The sequence below is a fragment of the Calonectris borealis genome, chromosome 27, assembly GCF_964195595.1.
Source record: "Calonectris borealis chromosome 27, bCalBor7.hap1.2, whole genome shotgun sequence".
Lineage (NCBI taxonomy): Eukaryota > Metazoa > Chordata > Aves > Procellariiformes > Procellariidae > Calonectris > Calonectris borealis.
The window spans coordinates 4,795,611-4,813,280 of NC_134338.1; the positions used below are offsets into that span (position 1 = coordinate 4,795,611).

Genomic DNA, 17,670 nt, shown 5'->3' on the forward strand with positions numbered 1-17,670 from the left:
GGGAGGGGGTTCTGAGCACTAATGCAAGCACTGAACAATTAAATACCATAAGCGAGTACATTACTTCTCTCGGTGCCCTTGTAATTATTTGCCAGCTGCAGAGAAGAGCCTGAGGAGTCCTAAAGTGAGTCAGCTGCAAATTATCACGTTACTTCATGTTAGATCCGTCCTGCTCGCTCGCTGCGGGGACGGTCAGGAGCTGCCAGCACCCCGCGGCTCCCGCGGGATTCACAGCCGGTACCCACAGCACCGGGCAGTTTCCAGATGACTCGTACCCACAGCACCTCAGTGACTCGTGCACCTTCACTCAATCAACCTTCCGAGAGCACGCTCGTTAGTTAGAAAAAGTAAGCCACCATCTAAAGTGTTTCCCCGTGTTCCCTCAGGCAAAGGCAATAACATTTCCCAAGCCAATCCTGGTAAAGGACAAGTGATATTCTATGCATCAGCATCCACAGTCTGTAAAGTTAAAAAAGCAACAAAAACACACGCAGAGAGCCAACCCCCCCTTATTTAATCACATCTAGGATTTATGCACATCGTGTTAGGCAGGATGTAAAATGCACAGCTCAATTTATATTCTGTTCTGACGGAAGTGCCGCTGGTAGTAATACTGAAATACATCTGTCTGCAGGACCACAGCCCAGTTATCCTCCCTGGTTAGCATGAAGAATATTTTGTTTGCGTATCCTCTGGCCAGACAAGCACAGTGGAAGTTTTGTTTCACAGTATATTAGTGGTTTGCAGGGACTTTATGGTTAAGCAAACAATAAGATGGGTAAATTATCCAATTCCAACATTTGACTTTTTCAATGTGAAAGTTAATAGGCTTGCATTATCAGAATCACGGTGAATGAAAGCATGAATACCCATCTGGGCAAAAATCAAAAGACAATCGATCCAACTGTTTTTAAAGACTAGATTTCCCTCTAAGGTAAAAGCAAATGCTATTCTGTTCTGTACAGTAACACGAAAGGTTTATTAAACATATTAGCTGAGCTGTTGAATAACTTCTGATAATTAAAGCGAGGCTCGGCTATTGGTGCCCAGAGGAGAGATTGTCTTCCACCAAGCAAAACGTTTCAGAAGCATGGAGCCAGAGACAGGACTCTCGTACAAAGGCCAGCCCTGGCTGATAAACCACTGATGTATGTGAACAAAGCAGACAATAATGAGCATCAGCAATTTTTAAAGGTTGTTATGACAGCAACACAAATGAGTAGCTGCTTCTGCTGGCCTTCATCACTCAGCTACTCATTTTCTGCCACGCAGGCACCGAGCCGGTGCCTCGGCCGTGCCTCCTCGGCACAGCGAGCCCACTCCGCCCCGTGCTGGACCCTCCTGCTCCGGCTCGCTGGCTCTGGACCTACCTGTGGCCTTTAATGCTGGTTGTTCACCTAGCAACAGTTTTAACCTTTTGGCATGGATTTTCCCTTGGTAATGCGATTCGGCCACCACTGCTGAGGTAAAGGACATGTTACATAGTGTGCAGCATTTGTTCTTATCCACTGAGTCACCATCACCGCCCTGGGTGGAGACAAAAACACAGACAAAAAAAGAGGTGTATAAGCCCACCAAGCAGAGTCACGGAGAAAGAAGAGAGAGGAATCCAGGTTGTTATGCCACGGCCATGGTTTCCAGTGGGTTTCCCTTCCTTGTCTCCCCCAGACTCGCTCCTGCCTGGCCCCAGCCCTGCTCAGCCTGGGGACGCCTCCGACCCCCGGGCGCTCACCAGCACCCAGCGCCTCCGCTTTCATTCGCGCGCTGGGAGCTCGTCCTGTCGCTTCGTGTTCCCCACGGCCGAGAGGCTCACCCTCCACATCCACCAGCCTGCCTCCCGACAGTCTTTATTCCTATTCTCTGGCTGAGGGAGTCATGCAAATCCGGTGCTTTCCCTGCCATCGGACACCAGCGTTTCCTCCTGCCACACTTCTGTAAGAGACCCCAAAGCAGGCAGGGCGGATGGGACGGGGGGTGGGCAGGCATCTCTGCAGGCGGGAGAAGCAAACGAACCAGTGGGACTCATGCGGGTCCCCCAGGAAGGATCGCACACCAGCCCCAGACACCTCCTGCCCCTCTGCCTTTGCTCTGCCATTCTCGAGCCCTTGGAGAAGACCCCCTTATCCCCCCGCCTCGTGCAGAGACCGCGACCGAGGGGGAGATCTGCCGGAGGGGCGGGGAGCCCCTGCTGCACCCCCTCTGCAGCCCGGGCGCCTGCTCCACCGGGCAGGAGCTCCCCGAGGCGCCTGGCCACCTGGGCTGCCCGTCTGCCGGCCCCTGCGGAGGAACCAGGCTCGTACCTCGCAGCAGGAACTTACCACCAGCTGCCACAAGAGAAACCTGAAGGCAAGAGCAGCCTCATGGCACACACGAAAGACCGGAATAACCGCTTGCTGCAGGGTTTGCATAAAAGGAAAAAAAGAGCAAAACACTTAAAAAACACATCTATGTTCTGCTCCTTTCCTAGAGGTGGATTCTGAGCTCTTGAACACTGCCAGATGAAAACAGGCAATCGTAAAAAGTCCAAGACGCTTTGCACACAATGGTAGAAAACATCCCAGAAACCATTGCTGCCTAAAACAAACTCGGAGCTGTGGCCCGTAGCCCTGTTTGAGGATCTGCGCAATGAAAGACCTTGGTGCGAAGGTGATGCTCCCTTGCGAGATCCTAGGTGTCAGCTAACAGGTGACTGGAAATTTTAAGAAGTTATGAATGTCACCATTCAGTATTTCAGTACCGGCAAGAGGCTCTTGTGGCTCTCAAGGGGCCGTTCTTCGCAGTTACTAATCACTGCATCTTTATTTTCTGAAGAAAATCCCCATTTAATGAGAATATTGTCTCCAACCTTCATTATGGTTATTTTTGTAGGAATAAAGGCCGGCGTGCCTCTGCCCAGCTGCGTAACTGAGCTTAGACCTTCTACTCTAAGCAAACCCCGTGAGGAGGAGTGGCTGTCGCTGAAGGCTGCCTGTTCCCACCGCAGCAGGAGCTGCACTGCTGCCCGTGCCGCCCCGCGTCCTGGATCCCGCAGCAGCTCCCGGCACGGCCCCGCGTCTCACCCAGGCACCCGTTACCCCGGGAGGCACCGAGCTTCCCAGCATTACCCTGATGCCTCCCAGCACTTCTCAGGCACGGGCACGTCTGCCGGGATTTCTCCCCGCTCCGACGGGGGGTTCGGCCCCTGCCCTGGGGGAGGCACAGGGAGGGCTGAGCAGCCAGGGAGGGTTTGGGAGAAGAGCTCACAAACAGCCCCTGGGCTGAATGTCTGTCAGAAAACACGACTGCTGCTGCCAGCAAGCGTTTACGAACAAACAGCTTCCACAGATACAAGGGTAAGTGTACAACCAACCAACAAGCAGGGGAAAAAGCACGTTTGCACCGTTAGTCACAATTAATTATTCAATCCATTCCACAAAGGAAATGGGAATCACATTTATGTGGTCATATATATGTGCCATATATATATGGCCTCGCTTTTCCAAAGATCTCAGTATGTTGTGTTGGCCACTGAGCACAATTTATAAATGATCTCTTTTGAAAATTCTCCTCTGTGCAGAGCAAGACCTTTCCAAAGCCGGAAAATGACCTGCTGCGTGCAGGTAGTTAGCATCCCGGTCCATTCCCTGGACAAGATGGTCAGATCTGGCACCGGTGCCAGGGTAAAACTCCCTCCAGTGACAAGCCATCTGCAGACAGTCGTGCACTTTTTCCTTTTTTTTGTTAAAGCAAGTATTCCAACTGCTGGTATGCAGTCAAAACAGAAAATAATCTGCTTTAGAAGCTGCCGTCTTCATTTCACAACAACTTCACAACAAGCTGTAAATGCATTCTGCAATTCATCCCTGTGCAAAGATTCAGGCACCGGTCTCGCGCTGGCTGTCCCCGCAGGACTGCGGGCCTGTGCGCACAAAGCACGTTGCACAGCTGGAAACGATGACACTGCTGAAGGGGCAGCGGGGGCCAAGGGAAAGCCAGATGCGGTCCAAAAGGCAGTTCTCCTTTTGCAAATGTCACGCTTACATTTGTACACAGAACGAAGGGCCCAGCTCTTCAACTCCCCCATGTAAATGGGTGAAGGAGCTCCGGCACGAGCACCCACCCCGCTGTTCTCCCAGCGAAGCCCGGCCCGAGCCCAGGCTACCGCAGCCGCCAGCCAGACGTCTCCAGCGCGCCCCGACCCCCCCGCCAGCGGCAGGCTCCCCCGGCAGCGCCCGACCCTGTGGCGGCAGCACCGGGCACACGGGCACCAGGGGAATCCGCGGGGCTGAGCCCCGAGACACGCCCGAGCCCCCAGCAGCTGCGGGGCAGGGGAGGGGATCTGCAAGACTTGGCAGAGCAAACTGACCACGCACTCCACACCCGACCCACTACTTAAGGTCATTTTCTCCCAAAAAATAAGCGCAATTAGAAAAAGGACTGATTTTCATCACTTTCTTCTGTTGTTGTTAACTATAAATCAACTTAAACATTAGGGAGAAATCTCAAGAGGTGATAAGTACTGTTCTGAGGGTAATTTGCACTTCTTTTAAATACGTTTCTCTCAAGATATTTTATATCTTCAAAGGGAAATCACTTGAAAGTTAAGAGCAGAGTAAAAAATGCCCAGACTCTATTGATCATCAGTGGTGGTAACATATAAAGAGCCTCCAACAGAGCTCATTCGAAAAGCTGTTACACTTCGGTGTTTACACACCAGGGTCTCTTCCTCTGGCTGGTCTGCTCTTCAGTGACATTTCTTCCTTTCCAACCTACTTTCACAGCCAGACTGCAGTTAAAAAAAAAAAAAAAATTAAACCCCCTCAGACACCTCATTTGGAGCCTAAGGTCCGGTTTATACCGATCCACAGCTCGCTGCACAGCTTATCCGAGTTCACCCAAGTCTCGGGGCGAGCGCCTCGAAGCCTGGATGGGGATTTGGCCACCCAAGCGGCACCCGCCTGCAGGAGAGGGGTGTCCCCAGTTTCCTGGTCGGTCCGAGAGTCCCAGCCTCTGCACAAAACACAACAGACCTTCGCTCTCTAACAGCCCGCCATTCTTCACACACTAAATGCTGCCCTTCGTTAGCAGGATGCAGGAGATATTTGGGCTCGAGTGTTATTAAGCATTTACCCAAGTCTGTAGCGTTCGCCAGCAGGACCGCGTCCCTTCCCTCCTCCATCACCCAAGCTCCCTGCACCGAGCCACCCACTCGCTGGAGGCTGGATCCAGCCCTGAAGGGTAATTATGTCTTCTCATTTGTCAGCAGCTGTTTAACCTGTAACCAGATGGGCTGGGGGGAACCCGATCCAGGTCTCTTTTGTCACTCGTTGAATGACACCGCGTTGACAGGATTGTGCAGCCAGCTGCTAAAGTAACATGGCTTGTCTATCAGGATGCCGGGCGAGACGGCCGGGTGAGCCCAGCCTGAGCGGGGCACAGGGCTCGGCCGACCCGCAGCCTGCTCGGGGCAGATGCCCGCTCTCCAGGGACACGCTGCACCTGTGTGTGCACTCATCCATCCCCAGGGATGCTCCGCACCTGCGTGTGCACTCATCCATCCCCAGGGACGCTCCGCACCTGTGTGTGCACTCATCCATCCCCAGGGATGCTCCGCAACTGCGTGTGCACTCACCCATCCCCAGGGACGCTCCCCACCTGTGTGTGCACTCATCCATCCCCAGGGACGCTCCGCACCTGCGTGTGCACTCATCCATCCCCAGGGACGCTCCGCACCTGCGTGTGCACTCATTCATCCCCAGGGACGCTCCGCAACTGCGTGTGCACTCATCCATCCCCAGGGACGCTCCGCACCTGCGTGTGCACTCATCCAGCCCCAGGGATGCTCCGCACCTGCATGTGCACTCATCCATCCCCAGGGACGCTCCGCACCTGCGTGTGCACTCATCCATCCCCAGGGACGCTCCGCACCTGCGTGTGCACTCATCCAGCCCCAGGGATGCTCCGCACCTGCGTGTGCACTCATCCATCCCCAGGGACGCTCCGCAACTGCGTGTGCACTCATCCATCCCCAGGGACGCTCCGCACCTGCGTGTGCACTCATCCAGCCCCAGGGACGCTCCGCACCTGCGTGTGCACTCATCCATCCCCAGGGACGCTCCGCAACTGCGTGTGCACTCATCCATCCCCAGGGACGCTCCGCACCTGCGTGTGCACTCATCCATCCCCAGGGACGCTCCGCACCTGCGTGTGCACTCATCCATCCCCAGGGACGCTCCGCACCTGCGTGTGCACTCATCCATCCCCAGGGACGCTCCGCAACTGCGTGTGCACTCATCCATCCCCAGGGACGCTCCGCAACTGCGTGTGCACTCATCATCTCTCCTCACCACTTCTCTTGCTCCCGCGCCCAGCTCCATCTAAAGCAGCAGCAGTAAATATGCACTATCATCTCAATTTAGTTTCCATAAAACCCACACAAAGAACTCTCTAACCCCATGCTGCATAAAGCCAGCCAATGTGCAAGGAATATTTCTACCATTTGTTTCTGCAGTCTTCTCCAGACGATCCTTTCTCGCTAACCTTTGCAGATATGCAGCACTGACAGGGGCGAATGGCCTCGCGTAAGCTGAAGCACGACAGAACACACCGTGGTCTCAGAGATAAAGCATCCGTTTCCCAATGCTGACATTGCTCATCTTTCCCCCACTCTGTAGCCATGCTGAGCCAGCCTAATTTACAGGGCTTCTTTTTGTAATATTATAGATTTCAAAGCAAGTCTCATACATCCAACAGAATTAACTTCAGTTACTCAGATGCCTGTTAACAAGCTGCTAAAAGGCATAATCCTCACACAGGGCCAGGCAGTTGCAGTCCTTTGCTGGATGTTCCTTAAGCAATCCTCAGGAAAAGTAAGGATTTCTATTCCACGGATACAAACCTGCTGTCTTCATTTCCTAGGTTTTACTAAGAAGAAAAGATTATACAAACCCTTGAAATATAGCAATATAAAAGACAGCACTCAAGGCACTGCAAATTACCTTTTAAATTTGAGTTAATTTTCTGTGCATGAAGAAGGTGTTGCTGCTAAAGAGCTATTTTCTGTAATGCTTTGCGTGAAATTTAGACCACTTCCATTTTGGAGCCTGTTTTTCTTGTGGTACAAGCACAGAGCAAGTACCAGTTGATGGCTATCTAAACCTGCAACGCTCCTTAATTCTCAGGGGATCTTGGGACCTATACGTTCCCTGAAGAAAAGCCAGCCCCAAGTTAAGTAAGGGGCATGTTTGACAAGGCAAGCACGCGTCCCACGGTCCCCGTTCTGGCAGGGACAGAGCCACAGGCAGCTCGGTGAGGACGGGGGTGACTCCTCAGCCGGAGACCCCGGCTTCCACCGCTCAGCTGTGGCTCAGCGGGTACTTAAAACCGCGCAGGATGAAGCCCTGGGAGGCGGGGAGGGCCGGAGCGCAGAGCGCAGGGCCGGGCACGCCGCAAAGCCGCCGGCGGGCTCTGCCCTGGGCCCGGGACGGGGCGTCCCCCCCGGCAGAGCCCGCCACGGCAACAGCAGCTCTCAGCCAGCCCCAGCCTTCTGTCGGACAATAAATTCAAGTCTTCCATCACTAATTTCTTTCATTGAAACCAATACTTGACCTTTTGGTTGAAAACCTCTGATCAGGTACAAAACACACAGTAAGAACGTTGGCTCTGAAACCAGACATTTCATCTTAGTTTCAGGGTAATCGCTGAAGATTTAAGTTATAGCATGCAGTAAATTTTGCACCAGAAGCTATAAAGACTGATTTCCTTGCTGATTGGGAACTGAAGCCGAGCCTCCCAAGGCAGCCGCCGGCACCACGTGTGCCTCAGAGAGGCACAGCTCTTAGAATCACAAAATCGTTTAGGTTAGAAAGGACCTTTAAGGTCATCAAATCCAACCATAAACCTAGCACTGCCAAATCCACCACTAAGCCATGTCCCTAAGCACCACGTCTACACATCTTTTAAAACACCTCCAGGGATGGTGACTCCACCACTTTCCTGGGCAGCCTGGTCCAATGCTTGACAACCCCTCCAGTGAAGACATTTTTCCTAATATCCAAGCTAAGCCTCCCCTGCTGCAAGATGAGGCCATCTCCTCTCGTCCTATCACTTGTTCCTTGGGAGAAGAGACCGAGACCCACATCTCCAGCGCTGCCTGGCAGGACATGCATTACCCTCAGCCACAAAATCTAATATCCTGCTATCTTCCCTCAAACAATTTATCCTTGCTATTATGACCCCCTTCTTTTTTCAGGAAGATGATGCTGGTTAAAGCAATTTACTATCTTACAGTACAAATAGGGCTAGAAAGAATTTGAAGGCTTTTCTCCCATCCCCAAATATGTGTTTCATAGCACATCAGAAATTTTCATCATGTGTGTCTTGATCACATATAGGGGTCCTATTTTTTAAAGGTAGTGAGAAAAGGCTGATTAAAACTGATTCACCAATCCTGGGACTTGAGGATATGACTCCTAACTTCAGAGGGGCCCTGACACAGGCTGCAACATTCTCAGATTACTTTCAGCTGAAATGCTAAGCAGAAATTTAAAATGAAAGGTCAACAATCCCTAAGTACACCGAAGACATGAGATTTTTCCCCTCCCCCACAAAAAATTAAAACAATAATGAAGAGCCCAACAACCAAGTCGTTATCCAGTGCAAGACTAATTGTATAAGCCTCATACTTCTTACTAGGAAAGGATAACGGGTGTTTGGGGAATGCAGAGGATTTTTATAGTCCTCAAACCAGCAAACACTACCCTTCGCCTCACTGAAAGGTCAGGTAGCAAATGCTCTCTCTAAGGCTACTGCATTGAGTATCTACAATGCAGCAGCTTCTTCCTATTGCCATTTGGAAGAAAGATAAGGTGTTTAGTTTTGTGGTCAAAAGGATACAAATCGAATGGCACACAGTCATGTAACAGTGCAGTTTTTGATGAAAAAAAGGCTAATATTCCCTTTTTAGGAGCAGATGCTTCTACACAGAAATTTAATTGGTTTTCACGTGTTGTTTCTAATATTCGTTAAAGTTGGTGTGCCATGGATTGACTAATACTGCCGGATACCCGAACCGGGCAATGCAGCTGCACTCTGTACATGGCAATGGTTATCATGCAGCATTAGAGATATCCTAAATACTTCTGTTCTCTTTAAATGCGAAGGCTTGGCTAATAACTGATCAGCAACAGGCCTACTTTGAGCTGTAAATGTTGGCAGATTTTCCCTGCTATATTTTTATAACATCAATAATTTTAGAATTTAGGTCTTGCATAGCCTATCATTCACCTAGTGCATAAGGACTTGTTAATTCATCCCCCACTAAGGGCTGCCCTTGGCACAATCAAGCATCAGCCAACATAGAATTACATTACTTCTCACTTGCCGTTCACAAAAGAAACGGGAAGTAGTTCAGCTTTGACTTATTCGAGGTCTGTGTGGTTCTCTGTCCACCATATCCTTGAGCTAAGGTGTACGTGCAGCTATGTGCTTTCTTTTAGATGTAATGAAGCTCCTTAGAGGACCATGTTCCAAGTCTATATGTGCATGTCCACTGTACCTTTCACATTCTGTAATTAATAACTCAGTAAAAATACCGTGAGATTCTGTTGTTAAGGGGTAGATTGCATCTGCAATTACCCTGTGTGCAACATGAAAGTTCCACTAAAATTTTAATTACTGTGTGAAGGAGCTTTCAGATTCCTTTGGCAAAATTTCTCCCTTTAATTAGAAGATATCTCACTAAATATTGATAGCATTAAGCCACAGTCACACTCCCATAGATCTGAAATGGGTTGGATGCTATTTGCTGGGAACCTCATCAACAGCTCTCACACCGGCCCCAGAACATGAGAAAGAGCTAAATGAATAATTCACTGTGAATCAGTCCCTTATAAATTTAGTCTCCTTTTATTGCCTGACAAATGGCTGTGAGCTGGTCCAATTTCCTCAGGTTTGTTTGTTTATTTGAATGCAATTGAGGAACCCGATCGCTATTTTTTAAAACTGCAGACTGACCACAAACCTTTGTGAGGAGCCTTTTGGACCGAGTGCTCCGTTTTCATCAACTCTCAGGAGAACGGGCTTGGAAGAGACCTCCAGAGGTGACTGCTCTCCAGCGACCCCTCCGCTCACCCGGGGGCCCTCGGGGGGTTTCAGCCACAATGTGGCGATGACACCGCAGGCATCCCCTGACCTCTCGCAGGCAGGAGGGCACGGCACCGCCGCGCTGGGTGTACACGCAACAGCTCCTCACACGGCACCGCCGCGCCGGGTGTACACGCAACAGCTCCTCACGCGGCACCGCCGCGCCGGGTGTACACGCAACAGCTCCTCACGCGGCACCGCCCTGCTCCCCAAATGCTGGCCAGGTGGCGAGTCCTGCCCTCTGCCCAGCGACCCTCGTCCTTGGGAACAGAGTCATGTGCTGAAAGCTGGTGAAGGGGTCTGGAAGCGACCCAAGTGCTGCTTCAAGCAGAGCAACTCCAAACCTCTGCCAGAGCCGCTGCAGAGCAGCCTTCACTACCAGCCCAACCGCCCGAAGGCGCCAGCCTCCTGCAGCCATTGCCCCACCTCGCCTGTGCGCCGGAGCTCACCAGCAAAACACTAGCCATTGCACCTGAACAGAATAAATGCTGGATATTTGCTATCAGCATATTTTTTTCTTATGAAAGAACATTCAAATAACTAAAAATGCAATTACTGTTGCTGATACACATAATATTTCTTGTATGGCTTATTGAAAATTATTTCCAGTTACTTAGCATTTCAGCTAATCTAAATGTTACCTCTGGGTACCTGATCATCTGTGGCTGTAACAGAAAAAATGTTGTAGCACAGAGTCAATGATTCACAAAGCAGCTGAGTAAACAGGGACTTAAATTATACCCACGTTTTCTGACCGGAGCTTTTTAGCTGGACAGCCTCCATCTATGGGGTGAAGCATATAATAGAGGCGAACTTTGCTGGCATGTTTCCGACTCTGAAAAAAAAAAGAAAAGAAAACGCAAGAAATTACAAAAAGCAAGAGGCTCTATTGCTGTGCATACAACACCCATCTGCAGTAAAACTTCACATCCCCTTGATATATGTATCCAACATGGGAGGAGAAAAGGGGGAAAGACCCAGGTGAGGAACATTTGCATTTCACGGAGGCTTCACAGAGCTCTCCACCAAGCTGAAATGAACTGTGGAATGATGATGACACCTGCCATTAGCAGGAGAAATGGTCCACCCTCGCCACTCCATGCTAAGTCCTGCTGCCTGCAGACCCTTGAAGATACAGCGGGAATAAAGGCGGCGAGAGAAGAGCAACATTTGTTATCAGACCATTTCCACAGCGGGAGAGATTGAAAATATCAGGGTTATTTAGCTTCAGGCGGAGACAGGATGGCATCATGAGGGATCAGATGCACACACACAAACAGAAATCCACAGTTCCTACACTTAGGGAAAAATAAAATATATAAGGGGTATAAAACCTCACTCTCTAGGAAATAAGCCAACTGATACCTGCCAAAGGTTTGAAAGAAATTTCTCCCATGGGTAAATTATCATATAATTGTGCATTATGAAATCCAATGCTTTCCTCGTACACAGCTGGTGCTGGCCCTGCAGAGAGGGGATGAGGACTATGTGGATCCTGAGCCCCTTCTCCCCCTCTCAAGCATTGCTAAGGGGACTTGAACAGTAAAACCTTCCAGACGGCCATGAAAACGGAGGGTTTGTGCTCTGGGTTAAGCAGTGCCAGCGGGGGAAAGCCCAGGCTCGACCTGGTGTTTGCTGCTGCAGAAACCAGCCCCAGGAGCCCAGGCACCGCTGCGAGGTCGTTCTGCTTTCCCAACTCCTGCCCAGCATCACCCTTCGCCAGCCGGGCAGAGGACGGATGCAGACCATGCTTTTTCCAGTGGCGGTCACCAGTCCCAAAACCCCTCTGCTCCTTCACGCAAAATTCCAGTAAGCAGCCCCCGCTCAGCCCGAGGGCTGGCTTCCCGCGGCAAAGCAGACCAGGTACTTCTCGTACTTTCTCCCACGGCAGGCATCGAGTGGGCACGTACTTTTCAAACGTTATTTATACCACAGGAAAGTTTCCAGGAGACCTGTATTTTTGTAGAGGGATCAGGGACACCTCAGAGATGCCTGGAGGAGATTCTTCCCGCGAGACACAGCGGGCAGCAAGGGCAGGTTTCACACTGCCGGGCATGACCGGAGCTTACCAGCAGGTGAGGATAAGGAGAGACAGAGAGATGTCCTGGTCATGCCAGCATCAACAGACAAAGCAATCCTCATGATGTGCAAAATGTAAAGGAAGATTTGAAAGCTTCTACAGCCGGAGCTCAGACATAAACCTTCAAGACACTGACTTACAGTCAGCTCGTCTTTCAGTAGATGTAAGGGGGGGCAAGACTGCAACTGCTAAATACCTGCATCCAGAGCCCAGACACGCATGGCAGCTATTATTATGCAAATATTTTCTCTGAATCTCTGTTTCTGATTGCCTCACAGAACAACGGCACCATAATATTATAATTTCAGATCACAAATTTGCAATTTTAAAATATTAAATTACCATTAGCATGTTCTGGAACATTCTTTTTCCTGAGGTGTGAACTTGGAGCTAAATTTGCAGAGAGCTATCTTCATATGCATAAATGTGACTATGCAATAATTTTCCTTAATGTAGCAAATCAGTCAAGATAAATAATGTCAAATATCTTTCCCTAACTTGTCTTCCTGCACGCATTCAGAAAATGTGACCTGCTGTAGTCAGAGCTAAGTGCAGGAAACCCCAAAAGCTTCATCTATCAGTGATTCGCAGTCCAGACAGCGATGGCGTAATTACGAAATGACAAAATAAACGTTTGAAATGCAAAGGACAGATGTGCGAAGTCAGTCTCGGAGTTTGGCGGCGTTCCTACTTTCTGCCTGAAGCGATGCTCGGCTGGTTTCACCTCGAGGAGGTTTGCACGCCAGGAAGCCCCTGCCCCAGGAGGCAGGCGACGGCTGGCCCCTTCGCACAGGACAAGCCACCACAGTCCCCTGCACCACGTGCTGTGGATGGAGAAGAGTCAAACACACCGTAAAGGTGACGTGGCCAGAGCTTTTCAGCTTAATTCCTTCACTGAATATTTACACCCCTTGGAGCAGGCAGCCAGCCTCAAGTCATCCTTCCCGCAGTCACGAGGCTCTTCCCCAGGTGAGTTAATCCAGCATGTCATGATGCCTACTCGCACGCGGCCATAGCCTGCTGAATTTAGAGGTTAAAAAGTTTGTGGGGTTTTTGTTGTTTTTTTGTAAGATGAAAAGGCAAGATTTTTACAGTAATCATTTTTGGTGTTCTTTTCCGTGGCACTCAGCTGTGCCATAAATGATGTCCAAACGTCTGCATTAAAAGGCAGCGAAGCTTCAGCCTTCTGCAAAACACGTCTCACCTTTATTTATGCATTTGTTTGGATTTATGAAAGCTAAGGTAAAGAAACAACTTATGTTTGGCGTAATTTAAAACTACATGGCTCTTTGTGCAGCCTTATTATCCTACGGTTATCAAAGCAGAGCTTAAAATCATCCCTGGCCTTTGCAAGTACGTAGTGAGCATCTCATTCCCTCTCAGGCAGCGGAGGTAGCACAGCCCATTTGTCACCCATTTTATCTCTGGTATTTTCTACATTTACATGTGTATTTATCATCCTAACACCACGGCAAGAGCAAAGTGATTATTCTTAGCGTGCTGCTCGCAAACAGCGCTGCGGGTTATCTTTTCTCCTCCACAAAGCAACCTGAAATCTGCAGCTCTGAGGTGCGAGAAGGGCAAGTGCCAGGGAGGGGGTGGCACAGCCCCCGCCGCCAGCGCCGCTGCCGCGCGGGAGGGACTCGCCACGCTCCTGAGCTCCCGCCGGGCTCCGCCGTCCCGTTCAGAGCTCCCGCGCGTTTGGAGCAGCTCTGGAGGACGCAGCACCGGGAGGGGTCTGGGCGCTGCGGGGACTCGGCAGCGAGCATGCCAGAGCTCCGCCGGCGCCCAGCCCAGGCGGGTCCCCGCAGGACAGCTCGCAGCCGGGGCTGGCTCGGCCAGCTGGGCGCCTGCCAGCAACCGAGTTATTACAGACACACGGGGAAAAAGGGGCCAGAGGAAGAACCACGTACAGGAGTCAGGAAATTGGGATAAAGTGGATCAGGGCACAGCCAGCTCCCATTTTGATGCATGTACAAGCATTCCTTTTCTAAGGAAAAGACAAAGCCTTGACACATCTGTAAATCCATGCAACAAGAACACTGCCGTCGGAGATACCTGCCTGCTCATCAACAGCCACCACAATTTTATCTTAGGGTGCACTAAGAGAGCGCCTGTGAATATTTCTTTTGGAGCTTTACAAAGCGTTACGCCAAAGGCATTTTCGCTTAAATTCTCTATCTCTAGTGTCTGGAAACAACTCCTTTAGAAGGGAAGAAGTCTAGGTTTATACTATATGCTTTAAAAACAACCATCTCTATGCAGGGACGGGGGGAAGCTTAGAAAGAGCTTGTTTTCACACAGGAACTGCAGACTTCTGCATTGCAAGCTCATGTGGTTGTGTGTAAGAAGGCTCATCAATAAAAGTAAATAAATGGATCATTTCTATCTGTATCAAATCTACTTTAATACACAGGATTGTGGCATAGGCAGCGGAGTTCTGGCAATTCAACCCTAAAACATAAAAGGGCAAAGCAGAGCTAAATTGTGCTATGAAATGCAATTTGATTTTGCATAAATCAAGTTTTGCAGCACACTTCTGCCCAGAGCGAGCAGCAGCGCGGCGAGAGGAGACAATTACGTCTCTGTGGGAGCGGCGGCAGCTGGCAGGACCCTGGCAGCCGCGGAAGAGCTGGTTTCAGACGCAGCAGGCCTGCTCGCCCTGGCTTATGGAGGGTTTGCTCACTGCCGTCATAACTTAACAGCTTCTCTGTACATTTACCAACGGCAGCAGCGTCCCTGGGGAGGACGGAGACACATCTCCCTTCACAAGGCCAGAAGTCTCCAATGGAGGCTTTAGTCCGGGGTTTGCGGGGCTGCACAGACACGCAGAGATGCCTCCTTCCCGCGTCTTGCCCCGGGATGCGGAGAGCCCTCCTGTCTGCAGGAGCCCAGCAGCCTGCAGCGGCACCGGGATCTGCTCCCACTTTGTGCCACTGATTTAAGCTGACCTGACAGTCTAACACGTTTCACCATCTTGTGAGGGACTTCTTCCCGTACCCCCAACCACCTCGCCAGGTTCAAATCAACCGTCTCTGCTGCTTTCCTCACGCTGCGCTTGCATCTGATCTAATTTCTCTACTGCCCATAGCTCCTTTTATCATCTGCTTGCTCACTCCTCTGCTGGCAGCATCACGTTTTCCATCGGTCTGCCTTTCCTCCCTCCTCTCTGCCCTGTTCTCCCGCCAAAGACCAGAGACCCACCGTGCCAGGGGACACGCGGCCGTGCCAAGCACAGACAGAGAGAGGTGGGAGATGAAGAAAGGAGCTGTAATGGTAGCCCAAATGGCTGTGGCTTCTTTTAGTTTGTAATAAATTATTTTTCAGAAGCCTGTTGGTTGGATTTTAATCCTTTTAGCATGTACTGTGTTGATTTTTTTGTATGCTGGCAGTTTAATTAAATTGCCATGAAACACGCAGTCATATGATTACACCAACTATATTATCTGTATTGGCCCCACTTGTAATCTCATCAAAAGAGATAAAGTTACTTTGGCCAGACCCAGTTCTCTAAACCTCATGCAGAATACCAATTACGTTGTCCTCCTGAAGCTACGTTCTCAGGGCCTGTTCTGCTCAGGAGCCGTGCCAAGCCGGGAGGGCTCTGCTCCCCGCGGTCGTCCCCTGGCACTGCCGTGCCTGGCTCCGCGCTCGCCTTCCTCCTAGAAACTTCCTCCACTTTCCGAGTCCATGAAGGATCAGTGATGGTGCAGACCGTGTGGCCAGCTCTTTTCAAGCACTTGCTTGCAAGTTACCAGAGCTGCTGACTCAAAAAAACAACATTCTAGATTCCATGATCGCTGCCTAACAAACTTCCAAATTTCTGCTGGAACAGAACCAATTTATTCCTCATTCTGTGATATAACAACATCCTCTGCTTTTTTTTTATATAGAGGACAGAAGTATTTTCAGCAAACGCCTTCCCTTTTTTGCCTCTTCTACCCACACAACCAGCAAACACTATTGTCAAGATCCCCGTTGTTCGCCACAAACTCCCGTCTGTTACTCTAGAGGCTGCTGGGTGCCAATGTCCTTTTTCTCCCTTTGTAATTTTTGCAAAGCCTCATTTATAATTTATGGTCATTTCTATCCACTTCCCCTTTTTCCTCTGTGAGTTAATTTTTTAAAAAGTGTCTACTCATGCTTGTGACTTTCTGGGCACACAGATACGTGTCCGTAATTCCCAATTGCACACAGCTGAATTTCCACCCCCATGAAAATGGCTTCTTCGAAGCAACAGGTAGACATACTACCAGTTTGGACATTGATTTGCTTACACATAAAGGCAATTACTGATGATCTATTCAGCCAAGCAACCCAAGCTAATTTCATTTTCTCTAAATCCGTGACCATTTCTCCCCGCTCGCCAAGCCGACCCTGAACGTGGACCCCTCACCAGAGACACCGACAGCCTCATGAGACGGGGGCGCGTGGCTGGGAGCAGTCCACAGGCCCCAGCAGCTTCTCCCAAATCTTAATCACTGCCATTTTAAACATGCAAAAACAAGACTTCAGAAGCTCCAAGTAAAACAAATCGCAGGGACCTGCTGCGCCCAAAGGCAGCGACTCGCAGGGAGCAAGGGGGGGCTGCCGTGTCTGCCGCTCTGCAATCGCACAGGGTCAACGCGTCCAGTCCAATCCTGACAACTTGAATTACAATCAACACTTGTTGCTTCACTCACTGCTAGATCCTCCTTTCCAGAGTGAGCTCGGAGCTCCCAGGGCCGCGTGAAAGGCGCTTCCTCCATAAGAGCTCAGAAACACCCTTTCCCATCCAACTCCCTCCGCTGCGCTTGAAATACTAAAGCTGCCAAGAGCCGGAGGGGCTCACGCCGCCAGCCCCAGAGGCCCCTTGAGAAAAGGGCTTCTGAACTGCCCTTGCTCAACGGAAAAGGAAGCACCACCTTTGGTTTCTCCCCCTTGGTGCAGTCCCCATCACACAGGCAGACGGGTGGGTGGCACCGGTTCCCTGCGTGGGTGGGCACCACGGGTACCCACAGGGCATCTCCCACAGCTGCAGTACCCGGGACCCAGCCTGCCCTCTCACAGCTGCCGGTCCAGACGGATCCGGGCTCGGCTCTGCAGGTCCCCGTGTGACAGACACCTGCCGACCTCCAGAACAGCAAGGCATGAATTTTCTGTGTCAGGAATCACCTTTTCAGCCTTGCGATCTTTAATTTTGCCACTTCCTATATTGATTTTGACTGTGGTTAAACTATCTCTTGTCCTACACACCGCAGCATACCCTGCAGAGAGGAAAATAACTCTCTTTACAGCCTGTTGCCGGAGCAGCGCAGCACCAGCAGCAGGGCTGAGCACCGGCTCGCAGGCTGCCGGTGCCCCGCGGACCTGCCTCCCAGCGCCCAGGATCCCCGGGATCACCCGCAGGCTTCTGCTCCTCCCCAAATGTACCAAAAGTCCCTTCTCACTTCACGTCCTGTATTTCTTCTGCGGGTGGATCTTACACC

At 50.7% G+C, this 17,670-nt stretch overlaps 1 protein-coding gene across 2 annotated transcripts in view; it reads right to left on the reverse strand.

The window, feature by feature from the left end:
• ZMAT4 (zinc finger matrin-type 4) overlaps positions 1-17,670 on the reverse strand; it is a 71,262-nt gene that overhangs the window by 25,979 nt on the left and 27,613 nt on the right. For both annotated transcript variants that reach the window (XM_075174945.1, XM_075174944.1), the window contains exons 3-4: positions 10,868-10,957; positions 1,371-1,527 (exon numbers count right to left, since the gene is read on the reverse strand). In XM_075174945.1, coding sequence (XP_075031046.1) covers positions 1,371-1,527; positions 10,868-10,957 — 247 coding nt within the window. The remainder of the gene's footprint in view (positions 1-1,370; positions 1,528-10,867; positions 10,958-17,670) is intronic.